The sequence below is a fragment of the Mustela nivalis genome (assembly GCF_964662115.1).
Source record: "Mustela nivalis genome assembly, chromosome: 12".
Classification (NCBI taxonomy): domain Eukaryota; kingdom Metazoa; phylum Chordata; class Mammalia; order Carnivora; family Mustelidae; genus Mustela; species Mustela nivalis.
Window position 1 is genome coordinate 21,196,451 of NC_139031.1, and position 26,622 is coordinate 21,223,072.

The following is a 26,622-nucleotide window of genomic DNA, read 5'->3' on the forward strand; positions in this document are numbered from 1 at the left end:
ATGCAAAAGAAAAATTTTTCTGATACTTATTAAAACTGCAAGGAAGACTTTATTCAAGATTATTACAATAGGGTTCACACAACAGGAGAGTAATTGTGTTCAATTCCAAATTCAGTGAAGACAGCAGAGTGAAGGGGTCAGTGGATGGAATACTGCTAAGGGAAAACATCAAGGGTAGGGGGGTTCTTGTTTAACTGGACTCACAGGGTTCTTGCCAAAGGCAGACCAAGATCTTAGTCATCAAAGGTGGAGGATGAGCAATTCAATTCGGTATCAAGGACTGGGGGATGACTTAGGATTCTTTGCTAAGACTGACTTAAACAGGGCCCAAGGACAAGGTCTAGTCAAAAAAAAAAAGGGCTCAGAGAAGTCAAGGAGAGTCTTTGTCAGAAATCATAGAGCTGGGGGCTTTATCAGGACTTTTGTCATCCTTCCAGCACTGAAACTGAACTCCTACGCACACCCCGGTCCATAACAATGGTTGGGCTCCAAGATCAATTTCAGCTTTGAAATTAGTAACAAGAAAAGATGGGAGCTGAATCTGCAAGAAATGCAAACTAAAGAATCAAGTACCCAGAATTCTAGGCAAGCTGACATTCACTTCCCACCTTCTTTTCCCAGAGAAAACCATCAAGAGGAAGAAAATCGCAATCCCTAAATGGAAGTCAATGTCTAAAAAGAAATTATGTAGAATCTGAGACCCAGGTTTGATGGGGCAACCAAGAGGAATGAGTGTCATTTGTTTGGGTCCCAACTAGTTTTTATAACGCAGCATACTGGAAATGCGAAAAAGCCAAAGGCAACAATGGGACCAGAGAATACGTAAGTACCTAGAATAATGTATGGCACGATGTAGTTGTTTAATTAGTATTTATTGAATAAAGAAACTCGAGGGTGCCTGGGTGGCTCAGTTGGTTGGGTGACTGCCTTCAGGTTAGGTCATGATGTTGGAGTCCAGGGATCAAGTCCCACATTGGGCTCCCAGCTCCATAGGGAGTCTACTTCTCCCTCTGACCTTCTCAGGTTTCATCCTCTCTCTCATGCTCTCTCTCAAATGAATAAATAAAATTAAAAAAAAAAAAGAAAGAAAAAAGAAACTTGAAAGTCACTTGCTAGCTCTAAAATGTTACTCCGTTAAGGTGAAGGGGCGGGGTGCCTGGATGGCTCAGTTAAGCACATGCCTTCGGCTCAGGTCATGATCCCGGGGTCCTGGAATAGAGCCCCACATCAGGCTTCCTACTTTGTGGGAGCCTGCTTCTCCTGCTCCCTGCCTCTCACCTTGCTTGTACTCTCTCTCTCTCTATCTCTCTGTGTCAAATAAATAAATACAATCTTTTTTTTTTAAGATTGTATTTATTTATTTGACAGACAGCGATCACAAATAGGCAGAAAGGCAGGCAGACAGAGGGAGAAGCAGGCTCCCTGCTGAGCAGAGAGCTCAATGCAGGACTTGATCTGAGGACCCTGAGATCATGACCTGAGTTGAAGGCAGAGGCTTTAACCCACTGAACCACCAAGGTGCCCCAATAAATAAAATCTTTAAAAAAAAAAAAAAAAGGTGAAGGGGCCAACACATGCCACAACATGGATGAAACTTGACGACATTCTGTTTAAGTAAAATAAGCCAGTCACAAAAGGACAAGATACTATCTGATTCCATCTATATAAGTTACCTGGAATAGGCAAATTCACAGAGACCCAAAGTAGAATGGAGGTTTCTGGGGGTTGTTGGGAGGGAAAATGGGGAGTTATTGCTGAATGGGTACAGAGTTTCAGTTTGGGATAATTTCCAGAGATGGATGATGGTCATCATTGCACAACCTTGTGAATGTACTTAATGAATTGTGCACTTAAAAATGGTGAAAATGATCAATCTTATGCATATTTTACCACAAATTTTTTTTTTAATTTTTAAACGATGTTGGGAGCCTTTTTGCTCAGGATGGGTTTTGTTCATGGTTTTTGACGATGAAGGGGTACAGCTCAGTGGCTTGTTAGGTTTTAGGGCAACATAAATCAGAGAAATAGTCCTCCAAGATCAGGGTTAGAAAAAATAATCACAACCCAACTCTGCTTCAAACCAAAGAGCTTTTAATGGTGTTTATTCCCCAGAGCCCTAATAAGGATGGTCCCGCACATGCTCCATGATCGTCTTCAAGCCAAGCCAGGTCTCTTCGGCTGTGGGCAAGATCTGACTGGCCGGCAGGAGGAAGCCAAATCGACCGGTGTCTCTCAGTTCAAAAGCAAATGAGTATTTGATGCCATAGTCATATGACCAGTCAATGCTTCCTCCACTGGCTTGGTCTGAAGGGCAAATGAGAACAAAGTCTGAGTATGCTGTTCCCACTGGCATCTCCAGACACATAACCTCTGTGTTAGGTTTCACCATTACAGATAAGTCAGGCCCCTCTGCGTGGACCTTGAGAGCAGAGATAGCTTCATAGGGGGTCATGCTCATGAAAAAGTAGATTAATTTGAAAAGCAAAAGGTGTTATTCAAACGGACGCTATACTTAGCCTTCCTCTGGCACTCTTAGGAGCCTCTGGCTTCACCCACCCATTTGGAATCCTGCCTGCTCTCCTAATTGGCATCTACTACACCTTAAGGAGGCCACACCTCTTCCTTCTTTAGAGGAGTGCTAGATGCAGACATCGTTTTCTCTTGTGGGAGAGGAGGGATTACAAGCAGAGTAAGAGGGGCGCCTGGGTGGTTCAGTCGTTAAGTGTGCCTTTGGCTCAGGTCATGATCCGAGAGTCCTAGGATTGAGCCCTGCATCGGGCTCCCTACTCAATGGGGAGTCTGCTTCTCCCTCTCCCTCTCCCTCTCCCCCTGCTTGTGCTCACTCTCTCGCTGTGTTTCTCTCTGTCAAATCAACAAATAAAATCTTTAAAAAAAAAAAAAAAAAAACAATAGAGTAAGAGATTTGACCCCTGCCCTCAGGGAACTTTCAGCATGAGGGTGGAGTAGGCTTTATTCTGCTATCAAATAATATGCCCGGCACCTATACATGATGGGTGACACCAACAAAGTAATGTGCACCTGTGTAACGTGTGGCCACTGACATGACAGATGATGAAGGAAGGTGGCATTAACCTACAAAGACCTATGGCAATCATGACTCAGAAGAGCTGAGCAATGGACAGGCACTTAGGTCCCTCCCAGGGAAGGCAGGGGAGAGGTCAGATGGAAGAGTGGGAGAGAACAGCAGGAGACCTGGGGGAGACAAGGGTGTTGTACCAGGAAGAAGTAGGATTAGCGGTTAATATTATAAATTAACACTATAAAGGTCTGTGATTTGTGTCTTTGCCTTCACCTGAATGTTTGCTGACTTGAACTGAATCTTCCTGGATACCAAATTTCCTAATTTACACTACCTGCCTACAGCCTATCCTGCTAAGAGGTCCATGGTAGACAGAACGCTGGCTTCAGATTGAATCCTGGTTCTGCAAATCATTAGCTGGATCACCTAAGGCACTTACCTCTCCCAACCCCAAAGGCTTCATCTGTCAAATAGGGATAATACTACAGTACTTATTTCATAAGGAGAGTTAAGTGGGAGAACACTGTGTGTATGATTCCAACACTTGTTTGAGCACTTACTAAATATGTTAGATACATGTTAAATCAGTTGATTTAATCCCCACATGGATAGCAAGGTGGGTGCTAGTATTATTCCCATTTTACAGATAAGGAAACTGAGGTTCTGAGAAATTAAGGGAAGGAGCTGAGATAAAGTATGTAGGCTAAGCATTCAATAAATTTCAGTTGTGATGATAAGCACCAGTATGAATAAATGACTAGGATCCTATCAAAAAGTCAGACCATGAGGAAGGTAAGAGGTACCTGAAGGGGAGTAATCCAACAGGAAACTAACAAGAAACATTTATATAGTGCCTTACAGTTTGAAAACACTTTTATTCTACATCCTATCTTTTGAGACTCTTGACAACCCATTTCACAGATGAAAAAAATCAAGGAAGGATGAGTGACCTGCCTGAGATCACTTGGTTCCAAAGTGGCAGAACTATAACTCAAAACCAAGCATCCGTCCCCAACGTCTGGGTCTTTTTCACCCTCCACCTCTCTGAGAAAGAACTCAAGTGACAACTTCGTCCATCATAGCACAGCTCCTCAGAGCCCTTTCCAGATGAGAAACTACCCAGGAAATGTCTCACCCACCACAGCAGTCCAGCCACCTCTTGGGTGGAGTAAAGCAGGTGTTCAGCCCAGAGCTACATACCAATCTAGGGCAGGAGGCAAAAAGTACTTAATTGGGACCTGTTCTTAGAGGCAGTGCTTGTCCAAGCTGGCGTGATGCCAGAATCAAGGATAACAGAGTCAGCTCTGGGAAAAATGGAGCCCGAACTTGCTTGACCATTAATGGTCAGGTTCCAACAGATCAGATGGCAAACCTTACACATGTCTGATACATGCTTATTAGGAATATCTGAAACCTTACCAAGTAAAGCACACTAAACCTCAGCCTTCCAAGGTGTACCTCACTTGGACATGCCTTAGATAAGAATGGTGAGAAACCAGAATCCTTGTAATAAAATGGTTGAGACCCCACGTGGAGAGCACAGGATGCCATTCTGCTGACATTCTCAATACCAGCCTCCACTCAGAGGCTGCCCAACTCAGAAACCATGCATTTCTTGACCTCAAGTGACCATCATGGCCTTCCTCCCCAGTGCCACTAGTCAGAGGGCCCTCCTCCCTGGGGGTTCCTCTGCCAAAAGGGAGGACAATCCCACGTGGAACGTGGTTTAAAAAAAGGTCAGGGCAACTGTAAGCAGATCAGCCCTCCCAGAGAATAGGCTAAAAAATATGTAACAAGAGCTCCAAATCTATTCATCCCGTTTGACCTGGTAATCTTGCCTTTGGAATATACACCAAAAGGATCATCTAAAAGAAAAAGAAGTCCATACCAACATGTTTGCACTAGCATGTAGTAGCACCATTTAGCAAACAATATAAAGGTCCAATAACCAGGATATAGCAATCTACTGGAATAACAAATACCTAGAGTGGAAATGCATAGATGTGTGCAGGAAATAACATCAACTGGAAAAGGCTGGACACAAAATAGAACACACATATTGATAACAACTAGATCAATATATTTGAGTTCATCACCAAAATTACTAAAGAAATTGAAACATAAAATGCAATGACCATTAGATTTCTTTTTTCTATAAAGTCTTTTAAATGCCTCGTAATGGCAAAAAAAAAAAAAAAAAAGGAAAATGACAGAAAAGAAAAACCATAATCATGATCAGTAGTTCTGGGATTTCCATTGATTGTCCTAGATATGCTAGGTGAACTCTTGCTCCTCCGCTCTCCAAGACTACCATTAAGAAAACCATGACTAACAAGTATGCCTTCCCTTGGATTCCCACCACGCTCCACCCCCATGTAGCTGCTCCCGGTGCCTCCAGCCCATCTGCAGACTCACTCCTCCTATTCAAGCCTGATCTACCCACCCCTACGTGACTCGTTCTTGTCCCCTTTCTCCCCCACTCCACAGTAGCACTGCCTTGCTCATTTCTTGTCTCTCCTGTGTCTTCCACCTCTCCTTCTCTATTGGTCCTTTTCCCACAGTCAATAAAGAAGTCTCTCATCTCAGAAAAAAAAAAAAAAAATCTCCATTTCTCTCTCCTTCCCTTCTCATCTGGGCTCCTCCAAAGGGGGTTCACATGGGCTCCAGACCTCCGCTCTCCCCCATCCCATGTGCTCCTCCCGTGACCCTCACCATCCTTATGAAATGGTCTGCTTAAAGTCACCAATAAGCCAGTGATAAAAATCCAGTGGTAAATACTCTGTCCTTGTCATAATTGACCTTCTCATAGCCTTTCGTCATCATTAACTGCTGCTTCCTTTCCAAAAACTGCTGCTCCTATGGCTTCTGAAACATAAGCTTCTGGGCCCCTCTGCAAAGCCCCACTGGGTGGCCCTCCCTCACGACCCCCTCTGCTGTCTGAAAGGTTGCTCCCCTCCTCCATCCAGGGCCCTTCCTACTCCAAGTGGTGTCCTTGCTCTCCCATTCCAACCATCCTTTCTATGTCAACTACTTTTTTTTTTAATGTCAACTACTCTTAAGTCTCTCTCTCTCCACAGAAGCCCAGGGCCATGTGGTGCACAGCCTACAGGATGTCCTCCCTTGAAAACACTACAGTCCTCTCAGCCTCACCCTCCCCAGAGCTGAACTCACTCTCTCTCCACCCACCACCTTTCACCTTCCTGGAAGTCTCCCTCTGTTAACAGCCCTGTTCAATGACCTTTGGTGAGAAACTCTACCACATCCAGTGAATAACCAAAGCCTTTTGGTTTTCCCTGCTTCACGTCTCCCTAGATCCTCCACAGCACTGCTCTAGTGTGGACCCCACTTTCCCCTGAACAAGTCCTCCTCTTCCTGCAGGAATTTCATACTCCCAGCCCATCACAATCCAGCCTCCACACTCTTGCTAGGAGCCTCAACACACTCACTCCCTGCTGAAAACTCCAGTGGCTTCCAGGGTCCTGTGGGTCAAGACTTAAACTCCTTAACATGGCACCCAAAAACCTGAACCCTCACTCCCCTTGTTCCTACTTTCTTCCAGGGTTCCCAAACCTCCTTGTTGTTCACAGAGTCCATCATGCAGTTTCTTACTTCTGTGCCTTTGCCTGCACTGTTAGAGTGGAAATGGCCCATTCTTTCCCCCTCCTCTCGCTGTTTGGTGAGCAGCCATCAAAATCCTGCCCACTTCCGTATGCAGCTTTTCCTGATTCTGCCACTGTCAAATCCTCCCAACTTTCTAATACTTCTATACCATGTATAGCCTACTACAACACACAGCAAACCAACATTCATCTTCCTGTTCATCTCCCACATTAAACAGTGAGTTTTCTGTGGATTCTCTATGTCTGTAGTACTTGACATAATGATTAGCCCATAGTAGAGGCTTAATAAAAGGGTGCTGAACAGAGCGTGTGCCTATAAGAGGCATTTGTTTCCAAAGGGTCCATGGGTGTGGGAGCACAGGGAAACTCCTGGGCATTCAACCACGGGCTCTTGAGTTTCTGGGTTTGCCCCTAAGGAAGTGGGTAGACTCCTTTGGGGGACTCAGAATCTGCATGGGTGCATTAGGCTTTCCCACGGCACTGCAGTTGTTTCTTGTTCCTATCCCAGTCCACCATGGGAGAGGAGAGTCTCAGAAAGTCTGACAGCAGGCTCCCCAGCTTTGTTCCTGACATTGGCAGTACTCCTGACTGATCCTCCCCTTTGTCTCCCCAAATTCTACATGCACAAATGGCTGCAATAGAGTCTGCCCACCAGAATATCTGGGTCCTTTTAAAGAGTCGCCCCCATTCTGCCCCCACAATAAGTCCATGGCATTATTCAGGGTGCAAACCCCTCAGCCCAGAAAGGAATAATTAATAAAAGTGATGGCTCAGGACTAAGTCTTGACAAAAGCTTGTTTTTAGGCAAAAAGTTTCCATGTAATGACAAAGAGCTGGAAGGGTCAGGAGAAACAGAGAGGAACGCACACAGCTCAAGTATTTAGGAAGTTCTTTGCTCCAGATACCACATAGTACCTGGTGGCAGGAAACCGGGCAGGGCTGAGCACCCGCAGAGAGACCTAGACATTTCATATCAGGACACTGACAGGCTCTGGCCCCAAAATCCCATGGTGCCCACTTAGTGGGTCATAGGTGATAGGTCATAGGTCATAGGTGATACTTACAGATGACTGAGCAGATAGGTCCCACTTTGTACGTGGTGCCGTGCAGGCTGGTCAGAGCCTGGGCAGCCTTTTTGGCCACTTCATTCTAGAAAGAACCAAGAAAAGGTAGATGGATAACACTTGCCTCTTGAAGATTGAATGCCCAAGTGCAGAATGTAGAACAGGGCCCTCTGATTAACTAGACCCTCGGGCTAATGTAGACTTAAGTACAATGCCCTTTCATTTCAGTCATTTTCACTGAGAAGTCAACACTAGTTCACTTCGGTTCGCTTCAAAAATACAACACGAAGACCTTCATTGTTTGTCTGATCATCCAGGTGTTTGCAATAAATAAACCAGGGTCATGATTTTGCCACCATCCTTCCTTGTTGAGGGTGTGGAGGGAAAGAGGGTGGAAGTAAAGGGCCAAAGAGAATACGTACTGATACGTACTGACCCCAGGATGTACCGGGGAAGTTGATTTTTTTTTTTTTTTTTTTGAGCTAGATCCCTACATTGGCTTACCTCCCTATGATTGTGTCTTTTTCCAAGAAGTAGAGCTCAGCAAAATATTTTCCATTATTTGAGGGTTCCAATTTTGACTGATTGAGGCTTTACTGTCCTTGCTAGGGATAAATGTAAGGTCTTGAACTTGGGTCCAGGAAAACAACTGTACAATTACCAGATGGGGGAAACCTGGCTCAGCAGAATCCTCAGAGAGCCTGGGGGTTTCAGTTGTCAATGAGCCCAACATGAGTCAACAGCACAAGGCTACTGCCAAAAAACTAATGTGACCCTCAACTGTTTAAGCAGAAGTACACGGTCTGGAGGAGGGCAGCCATGACCATGCTCCCCTCTGTGCTGGCTGACCCACAGGTTTTATGCTCACTTCTGGGAGCTACCCTTGAAGAACAGAGACTGACCAAAGCATGTTTGGAAAACAGCAAACAGCATGGTGAGGGAACTCTGCACTACATTATGAGTGTTTGAAGGAGCTGTAGGGATACAGAAAAACCTAGAAGAAGCAAGTTACTGGTCTTCAAATGATTAATGGACTTGCTTCTTTTCAAAGGGAGCAAGATGATAACCAGGGCTGGCAGGTAAAAACTATTAAGGAGCAGGTTTGGGCTGTCTGTAAGGAAGAACTCAAACAATCACACCTGCTCCAACACAGAACAGAAGCCCTTGGGAGGCAGGAAAACTGTCCAAACACAGACTGGATGACTATGTGGCAGAGATGTGAGCACCAGCTTTGGAGAATTTAAGGTCATCTAGGTCTACTAAAAGCACCTTGTAAGTTCTTTTCAATCTTAAGGTTCTTTTTCCCTTGATTTGGCCTTGAGTGGTACTATTCATCATCAAAACTCTGAGCACTGCCCTACAGGGCTAACATCCGATGGATGAGATGAAAGATACACCTGAATGAGAATAATTTAGTCCATTTCTGCCAGGAGCTGCTGATCGTTAATGTACTTGAAAGTAAACTGACCAAAAGGTCCCATCTCAGGGTTTATCTCTAACATGTGGGTCTCAAAAACCAAGCCTAAAAGCCAAATTGGGAGTACTGCACATTCTCCTCAACTGGGAATAGCTCGTACACGCCTGTAAGGAGCCCTCTGAGAGGTCCCTGTCATTCCTGAGACAGGAAAGATGATGGAAGGTAGCAAGTGAGGGAAGGGAGTGTTCGTTCGTGCAGCAGGACAGAAGGTCACAGAGCAGAAAGCACCAGGAAGGTGTAAGGCTAGGAGACAGTACTCTTTCGCTTTGAGCATCTGACAGCATCTAACTACAGATCTGTGAGACTCACATTCAAATTCCAGTAGTTATTTCCTAAGCAACAGAAAGCACGTCCTGGGAATTTATGGTCCCATTGAGGCTCTCGCTCATCTAGATCAAGACAACAGTGATTTTGTGAATTCTATTTCCCAAGGAAACTTAATTTGGAAAATCCATAACCAGTCTTTCAAACCTCTGCCTGTGTCCCACTCTTCTCGGTGGTTGCACCTATTCATCTCTGTAACCTGTCACTAATCCGCCCCCAGAATGGGACCAGGCTCTATGACTGAAACTTACTTGTCCACACAGTGGACCTTCAAGGCTGAGCAGAAATGACATTTTGGAAACTTACCAGTTCATCAAAGTTATCTGACTTGGTACATGTATACCCATAGGGGAACATGAGCAGCTGGGAATAGCTGTGGAGGGTAATGAAAGCCTTGATCTTCCCGTGACTCTTGATGAAGTCCACTATGGATTTCACTTCAACTTCAGAGTTGGCATAGGGTCCACGATAGGAATCAGAGCAAGGGTTGCTGCTGGCTCCAGGTCCTGATGGGACACAGAAGAAGCCCAGGAGGAACAGTAAGCTTCAGGGAGATGCTGTATGGATATATGTACCATGCATCACGGAGTTCCTCCTCTGGAAGTCAGCAAGACTGTCCCTGCATTAGATGGACGTGTTCTCTAAGGGCACAGGAGGCCAAACTGAAGTGATCCTAGAGGCAACTCTCTTTTTTAGAAAGATGGTCCCTCTATATGGCAGAAAGAGCTATCAAATTAGATCATCTCCTCTCTGTGGGAGTTGTTGGAAGAAAAGCTAGATTTAACATTATAGATGGAATTCCTGCATTGGGTGGGAGTTGAGCAAGCTCTTTTTCTGGGATTTCTTCCAATTCTTCATGTCCAAGAGCAGAAGATTCTATGCATCTTTACTTCTAAATCACAAAGCCACAAATGCAAGGAACCTCTGACACCCTTTCTGCAGTGAGGAAATCACAACTGCATTTGACAACAAGGCCACCTTTGGCCTTGATTTTCTCAGCAACTGGAGTTACTCGTGACCACCAAAGTGGTCCACTGTGGCCTGGCCAGGGCTCTGAATGCTAGAGAAACTTCAAGGAGATCGGGAGGGGCTGGGACTCCCCCACGGTCTCTAAATGATATAGACAAAGTACAAATACAACCTGTGACTTCATTGCAAGATTATTTAGTAAGAACCATAATATTTCAGGGGGAAAAAAAAATACCTGACATTGAATTCCTGGGCATTGTTCAGCATTTTGGATCTGATGCTTTTTTTTTTTTTCCCCTACGCTTAAAAAAAAAAAGCTATTATAAAAGCGATGAATGAACTTGCCACTCATCCATTGCCACAATTCCCGAGTGGGTCTTTTCTTGGTTCAATAACTCTCATTAATTCATTTGTCTTACAAATATTTAGTGATTGCCTTCTATGTTCCAGACACCGTATTGGGTGGTAGCGACAGTGCAGTGAAAAAGACAGTTTCTAACCTCACTGCGACCAGACCTAGTGAGGAATGAACAAATTTCAATTCTGTGATTAGGGAAACACAGGAGTTTTAACTGGTCCCTAAAAGCATAAAGGAGCCTCCCAACCAGGCTGCCACTGAAACCCCCAAAATTAGAGTCACAGGTCAACAAAACCTGAGCAGCAAGCCAGTATTTTCTCTTTGAATCTGTTTTGAAAATCAATTTCTTAATCCTATGTGTACTTCTTTTTAGTTTTCTTTCTCGAAACATCCAGAGATGATGTAATGCTTCTCCTCTGAATAGATCCTAACCCCCTCTAGTGGTTGGTTCAGGGCTTCCTGAGGCCTCCTGCCATGGCGCCAAGTCTTGTTCTGAAGACTCAGAAGCGAAGCCGAGCTGGGCTACAGCTTGTGGGAAAACTAAGATGTGAGACAAAATATATTAAATGCTGCTCAGAGATGTGTGACAGCGCCGCGTGCCTGTGAAGGGAATTTACTTAAGTGTTTTTCAAATAGGTTTTTAAATGGCTTCAATCCTGAATGGGCTTAGCAGGCTGACAGCACTGCAGAGCCCTTGCAAAACAGCTAGTTGGCCAGACAGCTTCGGGCCATCCCTGGGGGCAAGGTCCCTGCGCTCACCTCCGAAACCTGCGTCCCAATTCCGGTTAGGATCAACACCAACACAGGAGCTTCCTGATACCTTGGACCTGGTCTTCCGCCACATACGATTCTTATAAATCCAAACGCAAGAGAAAACGGAAAAAAAAGAAAGACGGTCATTCGGCCTTGATGAGATGGTCCCTTTAAAATCCCGTGTGTTTCCCCTGCTCCCTCCCGGGAAGGCCCCTTTGAAATGACACTAATTTCCTTGCCCACAGAGGTGTCAAACAGTCCTATGGGGTTCTGCTTCGAGGAGTTTCTTTGTTGTCTCACAGAAATGAGAAGTAAATAATCCCCCATCTCCTCAAATCAATACCTGGCAAACTATTTTCCATAGGACACCCATTCTATTCAGTGTTAACAATAGGAAAAAATAGGGGGCCTGGGTGGCTCAGTCGTTAAGCGTCTGCCTCTGGCTCAGGTCATGATCCCAGGGGCCTGGGATCAAGCCCCACCTCGGGCTCCCTGCTCAACGGGATGTCTGCTTCTCCCTCTACAACTCCCCCTGCTTGTGTTCCCTCTCTCACGGTCTCTCTCTGTCAAATAAGTAAATAAATCTTTAAAAATGAAACAATAACAAGAAATAACAACAACATGTGGGGAGAGAGCAAGAGTTCTGTGATTGAATATTTCAGGAAAACATAGAGCTAAATTCGCTAACATACTTCAGCACTTCTAAGTTTCTTAATGCTTTCGTGTTTCTTTCATGCCACTCCAGGAAAGGGATACGGTGGGCGGTACTTCCCAAACTTGACTGTGGAACCCTCTATTCATAGGATATCTCATGAGATGAGTACTAGTATTTGTATGAGTTCTTTTTGAACACATGTTGAAAAACACTATCGTACTCAGCTCTCTCCAAAAATAAACTTGAAGCTCTGATTCACTTTGAATATATGTGGGGTCACAGTTACCACAATGGGGTTCTGTAATAAGATTTTAAAGGGAAAAAAAAATCTACGCAACTCCTTTTAGTGATATTACAGAGGATTTCTTCTACAGATTGTAAGTAAAATGCTAAATGCATTGTACTGCCTACCCAAATCCTACTGCAATCTAATTGTCAGCAGGTAACATACGCCTCCTCTTTTCCATCAATCCCACCACAAAAAAACACAGAGAGAATTGGAACAAATCTCCTAGGTGACTCACGGTGAACACTGAGCTCTAATAGCCCAGCCTAACAGCTAAAATGGGCTCTGACGGAGGCAATATGTAAAGACCTCGTGTGTCAGAATAACAGGTGATTATAAAGTCCACTATACGCCTCAATTCCGGGCCACTACTGAGAAATTACGCATTCCACTTATGGTAAATCAAGACCAAAAAGGTTAACTTTTGTCTTTTAAGTTCCAACACACTTCCATGAATTCTTGTTGAAGAAGAAAAAGGTCCTAGGCTTACTTTGGTTTGAGAGAACACATATCCATCAGGGTTTGTGACGGGCAGCAGGAAGATATCCATCGTGTCCAAAATGGAAGTGATGGACGGATCATTTCCATAATCAGAGGCAATCTGTGCAGAGACAACATAGATGTCAATTTCACACTCCCCTTTCACCGGGAACACGGGATGGAGTATTAAGGCAATGTGGTTTTTGGTTTTTGGTTTTTGGTTTTCCAGGTATGAACTAGATACCACTGCTAGTCAATGAGAACTTGGCAGGACTACCACCCAGTCTCCTGCAGTACTCATGTGTTTAATACGCCAGTGTCTGTACTTGTATTTCCAGTCAGAATAACTCACTTATCTTAAGTAAAACTCAGACATCACTTATCCATTCTCTCTCAAAAGCAGAATTCTTTCTATTCATTCCGGGGAAGCATTTTGCAATGGTGGATGTGGCTTATAGGGATCTGTAAACCAAAGACATTTTTTCAGCTTTCCTTCATCATCACAGAGGCTAGCTTTCCAAAAGTACTCACGATGAACAACAGATTACTTAAATGTGTAGAGACTTTTTCTGAAGATACAGAGGGCCAGTTAAATTCCATTTGGGGAATTAAATTTCTCCTTGCGATCAATTGCAGTGGAGTTGAAGTTTCTGTTGGATTAAAATTTATTCATTTCCTGTGCTCAGCCATCCTAAGGCATTATTATTCAACTGTTAAATATCCATTTCATAATACCCTAAAGGTAACTGCATTTTAATTGAAGGGAAAAATGTATCAGTCGGTGTGCACGTGGTTGCACATGCTTGAATGATCTGATGTGGATTGATTTCCTTTGCTCATGAATTAACATTCTGATTTAGAGCGTGTCATTTCTGAATTACTTAAGCAATACCAGACTAGGTCACACCCAGTCCACTGTCCTGACTCTAATTCCAATGCACATGTGGAAGAAAGGTATTGCGACACTCCCAACTTCAAAATCAGATTTGGAACATTTTCAGAAAAACCCAGAAACCCTTAACTAATTTCTCATTGGATCTGTAGGGCAAAGTAAACTCTCCTACCACCTGTTTTTATTTTCCCTCCGAGCCCCTTCGGTGATTGTATAGCTTTCTAGAACATGGTCCCTCAGCCCTCGGGCCGGAGGCAGCAAAACAATTTATCTCTAGTCTGTTGTTATGCTGAAATCTGACTCCTGGGGTCCGTACTTACCACCCTCTCAATCTCTTCTGACTCTCTCTGTTAACAGAGCACACGGTGGCCAGCAGACCCGGGGACAGGCCCAGCGTGCTGGCTGGGGCAATAGAGCAATCCCAAAAAAGGTCAAATAGGCCTATGCAAAGAAAGGCTTGCCAAGAACATCAAAGACCACTGCGTGGTTAGGTGAGGTCTAACTCCAGAAAGCCAAAATAAATGGAGGAATTTCAGGGAAAATGACCTTATTTGCGGTCCACAGTGCAGTAGCTTGTGTAACCCACTCTCGAGCATGGATCCCGGCATCTAGCCAGATGGCTGGCTTGTCTCCTCCGGTGCTGAACTGTAAAACAGTGTGGAAATGTGAACAGCTCCACTGCTAGGGGCTCCTGTCCCCACTTTTTTCCCCTAGGGCCTTGTCTGTCCCTCTTTCTGTACTTGATGTGATTGAGAGAGGAGGAGGTGTAGACAGAGATGCTGTGGATTAACTCTTATTTCACGTGCTTTTTCTGGTCCCCCGCTTTTAATATAAGTTTAAATGCAGGCTAAAAAGAGGCAGTAGACTTTTTCTCCTGTGATGTTTGTAAAAACTAGGTACAGATAATGTAGTGACGTGAAATCAATTATAATTTTTACAAAACAGATTACAAAATAGTATGATGCCTTTTGATTCTCTTGAAAGGCCAATTCATATATATATATATATATATATATATATATATATATGTACGCACACAAATACATGAGAAAAAGGAAGAGAGGGAGGAAGAAAGAAATAGCAAGACATACACAAAATATTAACAGCTATCACTCCATAGTCGTGGAATTAGGAATATGGGGATGTTTTTCCTCTTTTGTTTCTGTTTTCCAATTTTTGCAATGATTGTGTTATTTTTGTAATAAAAATGCTTTTGATAACCTTTCGAGTCCTTCATAAAAACAGGATGGTAGGTTCTGGAGGTGCTTTCCAGAGTTTAAATTTTATGATCTAAGTGTCTCAGTTTTATTTGGAAGAGTGGCTTTGCCAATTGGATCAGTAAATGGGGAGGAAAAGATTATTTTTGCACCATCAACTTCTATCTCTGTGCTGCATTCTAAACATAGGAGATAAGGTAAATGAGAAATGCAAATCCCTGCTAAAAATTACATTTCATGGGCTTCGAGAGTTTTAGTTTTAAGTGTTTCGTGTCTTTTCCTCCAAAGAGCTCAATTGTAGAAAGCAGGGAACTTTCAAAAACACATAACATTCTCACCCACAAATTACCCTGTAAAAGAGAAGGCCAAGACAATCCAAGGGGGAGGAGAATCTGGGAATTCTTGGCCCAACGGTAGGAAAAAAAAAATTTTTTTTTAAGTAAGGTAGTAAGTATTAGCAAATGTACCACTGTGTCATGAAGTAGGCAAACCACTTTTCTCAAGCCTGCTTTGGGAGAAACACTATGGAGAAATCCATCTGTCCCAAAGAGTCCGTTGGTTCTCAGCCATAACATTTCCAAAATTAGTAGGGAGTTGTGACATTATCTCACTCTCTCTTCTTTTTTTTTTTTTTTTTCCCCCTTTCACAAACTCTTTCTAGGAAACCCGGTAAATAAATTTCACTCTTTTTCTGGGCAAAGTTAAAAAGCTTGAAACTACCAGCAGTAAGACTGTCAGAGGTTACAGGTTGGCTTAAAACCCTAACCTTTTTCAAACTAGCCTTTGTTTTCTGGGCACTTGCCTGTGCAATTTAGATGCCCTGTCCTCCTCCCGCACACTGCAGGAGTGCTTCTGTTTTGAAATGCAGCTCAGGCAAGTATTTGGCGCTTTTTTTTTTTTTTTCCTTTTCTTAATCTCTCGGTTTCAAAGAGAGAAAAGAAAAAGAAAACAAGGTACAGAACTCCTACCTTGATTAATTACAGAATACCTCCGCAGCCCCTGCTCACCCAAAGGCCAGCACCCCTACGTCCAACTTCCCCCTCACCCCTGGGGCGCACACCACCCCCAGCCAAAGCCTCCACCTCAGGACCAGGCCCGTACTGCCGCCCTCATACCTCCCCCCACCCTGGGGCCCTCGTCATTTCCTCCATCTGCCCCCCCGCCCCCGCGCCCCGCTTTGCTCTGGGACCCCCGTCACCTCCTCCATCCGCCCCCCTTGCCCTGGGGCCCGCACTGCCTCCCCCTTCCTCTGTTCCTATTGGCGCGCTCGCCTCTGGTTCCCTTTGAGCGAATCTATCAAGATGAGAGCATTAATTCACTCCTGCAGACCTGCGTCAGCTTGCGCAGGAGAGAGAAAAGGAAAAAGAAAAGAGGGGGTGGGGGTAGTGGGGAGGTGGATACTCCAAACCAGCAAGGACCGGTTAGGAAGAGAAAAGGGAAAGGGGGTGGGGGGTGGGGGGAGGAGCCGCTCTGCAGGCAGAGCCAGGACTGACGGCCCGCCTGGGAGCGGCGAGATTCTAGAAACCTCGGGAAGAAAACCCACAGCTGCACCTGTGTACCTTGAGCACGTTCATGGGCCGCTTTTCAAAAGAATGGCCAATATGCACTTTGCTCACTAGATCCGGGTGCTGAGCCACGATGTTATCCATTTCTTGGGAAATCTGAAATGTGTAAGACGAATAAGTAGACATTTGGAAATGGATGATGGGATGCAACCATCAGTGACTTTTCCCCTCGCCTCCCTTTTCATTCCCTCCGGGAACGGAGAGGGCAGCGCGGCGGATGCTACCGGATTGGAGACGATGGACCCCGCAAGGGAAGACATGATGAGTCACCGGGCGTCCGCAGGGGCTGGGGAGGGGGAAGCCATTTTGTGGCAGCGGAGCTGGCTCGTTCCAGTTTTGTGCTTCCAACAAAATGGCACTTCTCTGGCTTGCCTCTGGCTCACCTCAGCGCAGCGCGGACGGGCAGCTTCCCCGGCCATAGAGCTGCTCGCTTCATTAGCAGAGGGACACGATTGGCAGCGCCCCCCCCCTCCCCCCACCAAAGGTGGATTTGGAGACCAGATAGCAGGGCTGACTGAGGCCCGGGGCGACAGGGAAGTGGCCTCTGAGGCACTTCTGTCCCCAGCTCCTTGGGCTCCTACTTGCGAGGCTGACTGAAATGCTGCGCGGCTGGGGCACCCAAGCTGTGGCCCTGGCTGAGGCTGGGACGTGCCTGGGCATGTCTGGAGAGGGGCCGGCGTGGAAAGGGCCCCTCCAGCCGCGCTGCCAGCGCTTGTTCTCTGCGGGACACACACGCCAATTTGCAAGGCCAGGCAAGGAGAGCGGGCAAGCCCCTTGCTTTCTTCACGCCCTTTACCCCTCATTCTCTATACTGGTTCGCAACCCCTTATCTGAAACCCTTAGGAGTCATACATGCTTCAAATTAAGATTTTTTTTTTTTTTTTTTTTTTTTAAGAAAGGTCAGAGGAAGGGGGCGCCTGGGTGACTCTGGGTTAAGCATCCTCCTTCAGCTCAGGTCATGATCTCGGGCCGTGGGATGGAGCCTCGCGTTGGGCTTTCTGCTCAAGTGGGCAGCCTGCTTCTCCCTCTCCCTCTGCTGCTCCCCCTGCTTGTTCTCTCTCGCGCGCGCGCTCTCTCTCCATTAAATAAATAAATAAAATCTTAAAAAAAAAAAGTCAGAGGAAGCCTATATTGCGTATTAAACATGTGGCATTGCTTCATATTCAGAGATATTAATATTTCTGTCAGTAAAACAAATGAGTAGCGAGTCCATTTAGGTCAGAGTTTGCCCCCAGATGAGTTTAGGTCAGGTTAGCTTTTGCCACCAAATAAATTGGGGATGGGGGGAATTAGTTTCAGACTTCTCTGCATTTAAAATTGCTGGTTTAGGGGATGAGTACCCACCAGATTCCTCCTCTTTGGCTCTGTGCTACTCCTTCACCTCCCCCTGTTACCCTCCAACCCCCATCTCTTCTCTCCTCCCCTCCATTCCCCCACTCTAAATCATTTAGGCAAGTGGACCCCGGTGAACCCAAGAAAAGCTTTATGTCAGGAAGAGGCAAGCAGATGGCCAGGTGGCAGTGTGTGACCCAGCTGGAGGAAGGAAGCATTCTTCACACCAACAACTCAGGAAAGACAGCAGAGACCTCACAAGACTTTTCTGCTATTAGGTCTCAGAGCACTGGTCGGGTTGGGAGACCCAACCCTCGGCTGAAAGCCAGAGGTGTTGGGGAAGCCCCTGATTCTATCATCAGTGGCAGCCAGGAAGCACTGCTCTCAAACGGCTTTGTGGGCAGCATGGGTCAGAAATCAGCAGAGGGGCCTTGATAGGAGACGCTCATCAGCAGGAGAGGCTGTTTGTGTGCCCACTTAAGACACTCCTAGACAATTCCAAATAATGGAATGGCTCTTGGGATGGGCAAGTGGGCCTCAGGGTCCTGTCTTGAAGCAGTGACACTGATACTGGCTGTGAAATCCTAGAGAAAACTGAAGAAGTTAGGAAACCATATGAGAATACTTCCCATTAAATCACCAGGTCGAAGTAAAAGCCTAGTCATCAGAGGAGAAAACGGCCCATTTCTCTGGCATTCATTTTGAAACACCTACCTCTTCCAAAGTATGATAAGCCTCAAAGTTGAAGTTACCATCCCGTTGCCTTCTCTGATTAAGTAACATTTCTTCATTCTCTTTGTCCAACAGAACCTAAGGTAAACCAGTCACACCTGTGATTAGTTTACAGCAATCCATTTGCATCTACAGTTGTGAGGGAAATGCTAACACTCAGGTCCCCAGTCCCAAGCATCCTCTTCCTGTTATACAGGCTCTGGGGTCATGCCTTTCCCTTATTCTGGAAACATTTTGAAAGGGGATTAGGCACCAACAGGACTTCTGGCCAGCCAGATGCTGCAAATATAGGATGCCAGTCGGTCCCGCGGTTGTGTTCTGGCTCTCCTACCTTTCTGGGAAACCAGCACCCAAGTTAACCCCCAATTAAAAACTAAATGAGGGCACCTGAGTGGCTCAGTGGGTTAAGCCTCTGCCTCTGGCTCAGGTCATGATCTCAGGGTCCTGGGATCGAGCCCCACATCGGGCTCTCTCTTCAGCAGGGAGCCTGCTTCTCCCTCTCTTTCTGCCTACTTGTGATCTCTCTCTCTCTGTCATATAAGTAAATAAAATCTTTAAGAAAAAAAAAAACTAAACTAAATGAATAACATTTTGCTTTCACTTAAACGAACACTCTTCAGTTTGTACTTTACATTTCATGCCAAAGGTCCTGTTCTGCCCTCTCACTTAAGATTTTAGTTACCATATCCCACTTATGCCAAATGCAAAAGGGAGAGGGTCAGTGTCAGGGGTAGTCAAGACTCCAGGAAGGTCCTAGCAATGCCCACAGGTCCTTTTCCCTGGCAGAGAGTATCCAAGGACAAAAAAGGATGGATCTTCAGTTCATGTAAACCAGCAAGACTCTGGAAGAATGGTTGGTGGGATAATTACCTGAACATCTTCAATCATGATGGAATAAGCAATTCCCTGGGACTCCAAGAAAACTTTGACTGCCTGGACATTCACAAAAGGAACTCGGACATGGGCTGTCTCCCCTGGGGTTGTGGGTGATTTCCAAAAATCAAGCTGGAAGGGGTAAAAGGCCGAGGCAATAAGAGGGTTATTTCAGGGAAATGGACAGGTTTCCAGGAATCAATTTTTATCTATTTTACCTCCAGCCCATAAGACTAGAATCACTGCAGAATCACTCTGATATTGCAAAAGGGTTTTTAAATGTCCAAGCCGGGGCCTTTGTGTCCTATTGTTTGCCCCCCGCCATGTTTAGATATTAAAATTGGCAGAAGGCAAAGATTATTTAAAACTATGGCAGTTTTTTTTAACAGTTGACATTCAAGCAATCTAATTCATTTCATAATAGAACATTAATACTGTATATTATCGTAGGATGGAAATATGCATTAAAGCTGTTCAACAGTTTTTCAAAGTAACTTTCACATTCGGTCTCTTTTCACTCTTACGATAAACCTGTGAGATAGAAGAATGGTATGTTTATGCTCATTATACTGAATGGGATAAAAAGACACAGGGAAGGTAGGTGACTTCCCCAGTGCCACAGAGTCGAAACTACAGCCCAAGCTTTCTGTATCTCAGCTCCGTGAGTTAGTGTTCCACGCTATGTCAGGAAAGATGAGATACAGTCCAAAGTCAGAGATCCCAATCATCATGTCTAACTGTGGAGTAGTCACTTTGGGAAACAGAAGCTCCCTTTAGAATGGATACCTGAAGATGTTCTTCAGCCTCCAGTTCCACCAGATGTTTTACTTGTTCTTCATTCCTTGGTGAGATCTCAAGCACCTGGTCCCTAAGAATATGAACCACAGACATGACCTTAAAAGCAAAAGCTGGACACTGTTTCCTGCTGCTTTCTGCTCCTGTTACTCCCTGCATGTATGAGGTTAATGGAGCAATTAATAATCTCTTTGACAATTGAGAAACTAATAAATCGTATACTGACCCACATCCCCACAATGAGGACTTGGTAGAATGGCTTTACTTCCCCCCCAGGAAATGGTATCTAGATAATAATTGAGAGGTGTACCTACTCTTAGCAGGAAGCTTGCCATTAAAGTTACCTTTCCTTTAGCTAATGATTATTTATAAAATAACACCTGCTGGTCATAAAGCAATACCTTTTAAAACTTGTCTGTTCCTGCTTCTCAGAAATGAGGTTTTTTTTTTTTGCTTTTTTTTTTTTTTAAAGTGGAATCATTAAGTTGGTGCTTGTAAGAAGAAATTGAATTCACATCTGGATAGACCTACGATGTTTTATTGTTGTTGTTAACTGAAATGTATTAGAGTTCCATCTCCAAACCCCATTCATGTGGCGTAAGCTTGAGGTATGCCAGAGACAATGGGGACCCTGAAAAAGCATGCTGTGCTCTCCACACACACCCGTACACATGTATAATGAGGAATAAAAGATATCAAGGACTCCTTGGCGAAAAAGAGAAGTTGCAAAACAAGCAAACACATATTCTTAGAAATAAGTGGGGGAGCAGATCTGGATTCGTATAACCCTTCCTTTCTCCAACTAGGCTGACTTCCTGAGTCACTGCCTTGAGCATTTGTGCATCAGGGAAAGGATTGGTACAGAGAGCCATATACGAGGACCAGAACCCAGGTCTTCAGAACCCAGGTCTTCTGAAACCAAGTGTCATGCATTTCTAATGAATGCTAGTAAAATACCTAAGTAATAGAGTATGAGATCGTCAAGGCTCTTCTGCCTACAAGGAGACACCAGCCCTGTGATCTGAAAATTCTTCCATTTGAGTCTCATTCCTTTTGGTTAGTGCAGACACTCAGGAAACACCCCCCCCCCCCCGCTTTTGTAATGGGAAGGCACTGAGAAAAGTACTGCTTTGGACTAAATTTCCTGGTGTGTGCTCTAAAGAACAGTAGCCCTTTGAGTCATTCAGCATGTTTAAAAAAAAAAAAAAAGTGAAAGGAGTTTGATGATAAAAAAAAATGGGTAAATGTAACAACCTAGATCCCTTCTTACAGATTTATAATACACACAATTTCAGTAAAAGTCACTAGAAATCCTACAGTTTGTTAAACCCTCTGATTCCCAAGTTTATTTGACACCAACTTCTTTGGGCCAGACTTACTTGATCACTCCTTTAATTCCATGGAACGCTCTTTAAGAAATGTTGCCCAAAGCCTTTCACAGAATCTTGAAACCAAAGTACTTTAGAGCAAAGGTGAATCCTATGACGCCATGAGAGTTGAGTTTGGGCTGAAATCTACACCCCTGGTCCTCCCAGCTCGTGAGGTTACATGGCCTGGGCGCTAGATCTGCAGGTGAGGAGGACAAGGGCTGACGTGGAGGGCAAAGCCCAGAATGGCCCAGAGGAGGTGGTGGAAGAGAAACCATCACTTACTGAGATGCACTGAGACAATCAGCCAGACTGCTTTATTTTCACTGACGCCTATCATCCCTCATTGTGATCACCCGGGGGAGAGAGAAAGGTATATGTGTTCAGATTTCACTCAGTTTTTTCCTTTAGGTGTCATTTATCTCTTCCCTGGGTCACTCATTCCTTTATTCCCACTATTCCCTCTCTAAATCTGAAAATGCCATATGCTTACACCCATTACTCTGCAACTATCCGATGAGACCCTCTGAATCAGGTGAAAAAAAAAAAGTTCAAACAGGCACCAGAAAGCATAACTTACCCCTCAAATGTTTCTCGACAGTAGATATGCCCCAGAAGGGCACAAAAAACCAGGATCAACTTCATGGTGAAGGGTCTTCCCAGAGTCTAGAATTCAGTGTCACTCCCGAACTTTATTTATAGGGCCCATGGCTGAGGCTGATCTGTGTAAGAACTCAAGTTCAATGCCCACATGGTAAAATTCCCACCTGCATGTCCAATTCTCAAGGCTGTAGACACCCACCTGTGTGATATGTCCAATCCGTACATTTTCCATTCCTGCAATGAGATAACAAACTTTGATGGAAGGAAAACAAAATTGCTAGAGCATACCAAGGGCAAATCATGTGTTTATGATTTAGAACATAAAGTGCCACTAACTGACCGGTGATAGAAGCCAAATTAATAGATCCGAGGTTAAAGTCTTTTTTTGGTGTCTGACAAAAAAAACCCCAAAAAACAAAAAAGAAAAAAAACAAATAAAAAAGGGCACAGCATTTACAGTAATTATGCCAGCGTCCAGTCTATCACATTCCATTAGTTTGCTCATTTGTTTATTTTTATAATGTTTACCCTGAAACACTACAATCACTCAGTCCACATCTGCTGAATCTCCCTGTAGAGGTGGCCCATTCCTGTCCTCACTCTATATTAAAACAAAACAGAAGGCCTTTTAATATTCAATTTTGGACTGTTTCTAAAGTGATCCATCTGCATTTGTACCAAATTGATGTCCTTGTTTCTGTGCTTTTTCCCAAAATGAAAATGTCTTTCTGAGTACGACAATGAAGTTACTTGTTATAGAAAGTTTGGATAAAAGGGAAGTAGTAGTAGTTCCTTTCATCACCAGTAGTTCCTCCACCCGAAAAAAATCATTTGGTATATATCTTTCCAAATTTCTTTCGTGTTTTAGAGCTTTTTCTCTTTCTCTTTTAAAAGATTTTATTTATTTATTTGACAGACAGATCACAAGCAGGCAGATAGGCATGCAGAGAGAGAGGAAGAAGCAGGCTCTCCGCTGAGCAGAGAGCCCGATGTGGGGGCTCAATCCCAGGACCCTGGGATCATGACCTGAGCCAAAGGCAGAGGCTTTAAACCACTGAGCCACCCAGGTGCCCCTAGAGTTTTTTCTTGAAGACAAGATGATACCATATATTCTGATTTTTAAGCAAAGGGTTTTTTTAAACAAAGGTGATCTTTCCTTTTCTATAACATAAGTCTACATTAATCTGACTTTGTTCTCCATTGCAGAAGAGAAAGATCGAACTACATATTTTTAGAAATCATACCTTATTGCACTTAATCATTCACACACATTATGTCCAGCTCAGCAAGAATCAACCATAAACAGACACAAGGAAATTTTCTTCTGTCCTCTGTGTGTCAAATTCTTCCTCCACACACACTTTGAATCCAGGGGTTAGAGTTCTCAAGTACATACTTGAAGGGGGAAGGTATCCAGCATGGTGTTTCCAGTTTAAGAAACTCCTCCTGGATCAAACTCGGTTTTTCATTCTCTTGGGTGTCAGGGAGAAGACAGAAACCAAGAGACAGGCCGGAATTCATCCTCATGTGTCCTGCTCCCAGCAAGTAAACAGTAGTCATAGAAATTGGAATGTACTTGGAGAATCAGTAAAATCTTCTGGGGAAAGATGGGGTCTGAGCAGAGTGAGTCTTAAAGCAGGTAGGATTTGCTTAGGAAAAGCTGGTGATAGCGAGAGATGAGAAAGATCCGGAACTGAGAAACCTGGGGCACGTGATTAGGTCCAGGCAGAAACTTGCCCCACCTGGGCAGACGTGGCAAAACACCTTTCTGGCCACTGGGCATGGCGAGAAAGGTGAAACAGGAAAAGATACGAGAAGGGCTGCTAATGAAGTCCTCGTGGTCCAAGCAGAGTTTACCCCTGATGAAAGGGGGAAATAGCCTTGGGAGGCTGCTGGGCTTGCAAGTGATTGAGGAAGGCAGTGTTGAGAATGATCAATCTGGCAGGGTGGGCTGCAGGGCAGGTACCCTGGAAGCAAAGAGCCAGAGAAATCCAGATTGATTTAAAGTGGTGCGTCCGGACCAGGTGGTAGCAGAGGGAATGTGTGAGTGGGGCTCAAAAGTACTTCCGCGGGAGAATCTCGAGTCTGTGCTGAGTGACCGGTGCCTGGCTGAGAGGGAAAGAAGTCGGGGAAAGGATGCTTTCCAGGGTGCCTTGCAGGAAGGGCAGACCGCCACCTCCATGCAGCCTCCCACAGCCCCTCTCCTCTCCCACAGGTCACGCTGTGAAGTTCCACTGGGAGAATTTGTTTTATCGCCCTTATACAACATGATTTCAAACTACCCAATGAATTGCATTCATTTTGCAGAAACATAACAATTCTCTTCTCTTCCTGAAAAGGATATTGGAAATGAATGTAGAACCGCAGTAGGCATCCAAGAGAAGCTTGGACCCCACACTCTTGAGTCTTGGGCAGCCTACTTCAAGGATGATACCTGGGATGAGCAGAATGAACATTCCCTGGAACGGATGCAAATAGTCCTTTTAAATAACAAATAGAAACCGGAGAAGGAGAAAGCACAAACCTTAGTAGGACGCTGTAAGGGAACTCCAGAAAGCACTGTTTATTTCTCTCTATTACTGACAATGGAAACAGATTTTTATAAGAACAGACCACTGTCCTTTCTCTTGCCTCATCATTCTAGAAGCTGGATAAAATCTCTTTTTAGATAGCTGTGTTGAGATATACATGACAAACAATAAACTGCCTGTATTTAAAATATGCCCTTTGATAAGTTTTGACATATATATATACCCAGGAAACCATGACTACAATCCACATCATAAACATATCCATCAACTCCAATAAAATCGGTTTTTGAAAATCACTGAGAAAAATCTCCAACCGGAAAGAGATCATTGGAGTGCCCTTGCTTTGCAGATGAGGAAATGAGGCGCCAGACGGGAGGGGACTTACACAAAGCCTCTGGTCAGGGCTGATCAGAAGTGGAGCAGGCTGGAGGAGCTCCATGCTCAGACCATGGGTCACTGCTCTGACACTGTCCTGTCCTGTCATCCCAGGTAATTCCACTCTGCTCTAGGAAAAGACCGTTTTAGACCAAATGCTTCTTTATCAGGCTATCAGTGGGGAAGCTGTAATTTAGAAAGAGAAAGATGATAGCTCTCTTCTAATGGCATGTTTCTTCCTATTAAGGATGATGTTAGGCACACGTCCCACGTTTGCCCTTTAACCCCAGGAAGTGAGCAGCCTGATCGAGGGGAAAGTGAGGGATTAAAAGGAACCACAGGAGATTAAATCCTCCAGTGGAGTTTCCAGGCTCCAGAGCCCTTCAAAATCAAAACTCTGAATGCCCTTGGCATGTAGAAATGTTATTGTTATAGTAAAAAGAGTCCCACAGCTCTGTTAGTCAACGGTGAATGATAAATTTCAGAACATTCTGAATGACATAGATTTCTGTGCTCTGCCTGGAAAATCCACAAAATCAAGGTGTCTGAAAAGAACGTACTCCAAATGTCCACCAACCAAACTTTCAACCAGATTTTCCATCGGAGGAAGATGAAGATGGTGTGAGTTGGCTTGGTTCTCTGGCACCCATGAACAGACAACTTTCAATCCTGCATGGTGGTGTTTTGTTTGGGCAAATCACTACCGTTATGTAGAAGGGAGCACTAGGGCAGATGGGATGAAAGGTAGGTAGGAACTCTCCATACTGTCTCAATCACTTTCCCATAAACATAAAATTGTACTCAAAAGTAAGTTCATTTAAAAAGGAAAACAAAGGGACGCCTGGGTGGGTCAGTTGGTTAAGCAGCTGCCTTCGGCGTCCTGGGATCCAGTCCCACATCAGGCTTCTTGCTCAGCAGGGAGCCTGCTTCTCTCTCCGCCTCTACCTGCCATTCTGTCTGCCTGTGTTCACTCTCTCTCCCTCTTTCTCTCTGATAAATAAATAAAATCTTAAAATAAATAAATAAATAAAAAGGAAGACAAAAACAAAACAAAAAAAAAAAAAACAAAACTTCTGGGAAGCCATGTGCAAAAATAATGGAAAAGGCAATATACAGTGGGAAATATATGCAACTATTTCTTTGTTCGTTGTAGCATGTATTTTCAAGGATTAATATCCTCACTGGGTAGAGGCCAGTTAGAAAACTCTACAGGAAAGTATCTTGTAGAAAATTGACAGTAACACCCGGGCACCTGGTCAGCTCACTCAGGCAAGGTTGCGACTCTTGATCTCGGGGATGTGAATTTGAGCCCCA

At 44.5% G+C, this 26,622-nt stretch overlaps 1 protein-coding gene across 1 annotated transcript; it reads right to left on the minus strand.

Annotated features, from left to right (window-relative positions):
* Positions 1-2,069: 2,069 nt before the first annotated feature.
* Positions 2,070-25,531, minus strand: CPA2 (carboxypeptidase A2). The gene is made up of 14 exons (XM_082693302.1): positions 25,319-25,531; positions 23,799-24,861; positions 22,602-22,636; positions 22,380-22,521; positions 20,424-20,505; positions 19,635-19,769; positions 18,747-18,842; positions 16,695-16,796; positions 14,465-14,563; positions 13,037-13,147; positions 11,612-11,702; positions 9,832-10,031; positions 7,725-7,809; positions 2,070-2,304 (listed from the first exon to the last, which is right to left on the minus strand). Exons 4-14 carry the CDS (start codon positions 22,442-22,444, stop codon positions 2,117-2,119), a joined length of 1,254 nt encoding a protein of 417 aa, XP_082549428.1. The 5' UTR covers positions 22,445-22,521; positions 22,602-22,636; positions 23,799-24,861; positions 25,319-25,531; the 3' UTR covers positions 2,070-2,116.
* Positions 25,532-26,622: the final 1,091 nt, after the last annotated feature.

Excerpts from the sequence above, each read along its gene's own strand:
- CPA2 (XM_082693302.1), bottom strand. The coding sequence starts at position 22,444 with ATGAAGTTGATCCTGGTTTTTTGTGCCCTTCTGGGGCATATCTACTGT. Across the intron at positions 14,564-16,694 it reads GGCCCATGAACGTGCTCAAG|TTCAGCACCGGAGGAGACAA; the intron begins GTACACAGGTGC and ends ACTGTTTTACAG. Across the intron at positions 7,810-9,831 it reads CAGATAACTTTGATGAACTG|AATGAAGTGGCCAAAAAGGC; the intron begins GTAAGTTTCCAA and ends GGTTCTTTCTAG.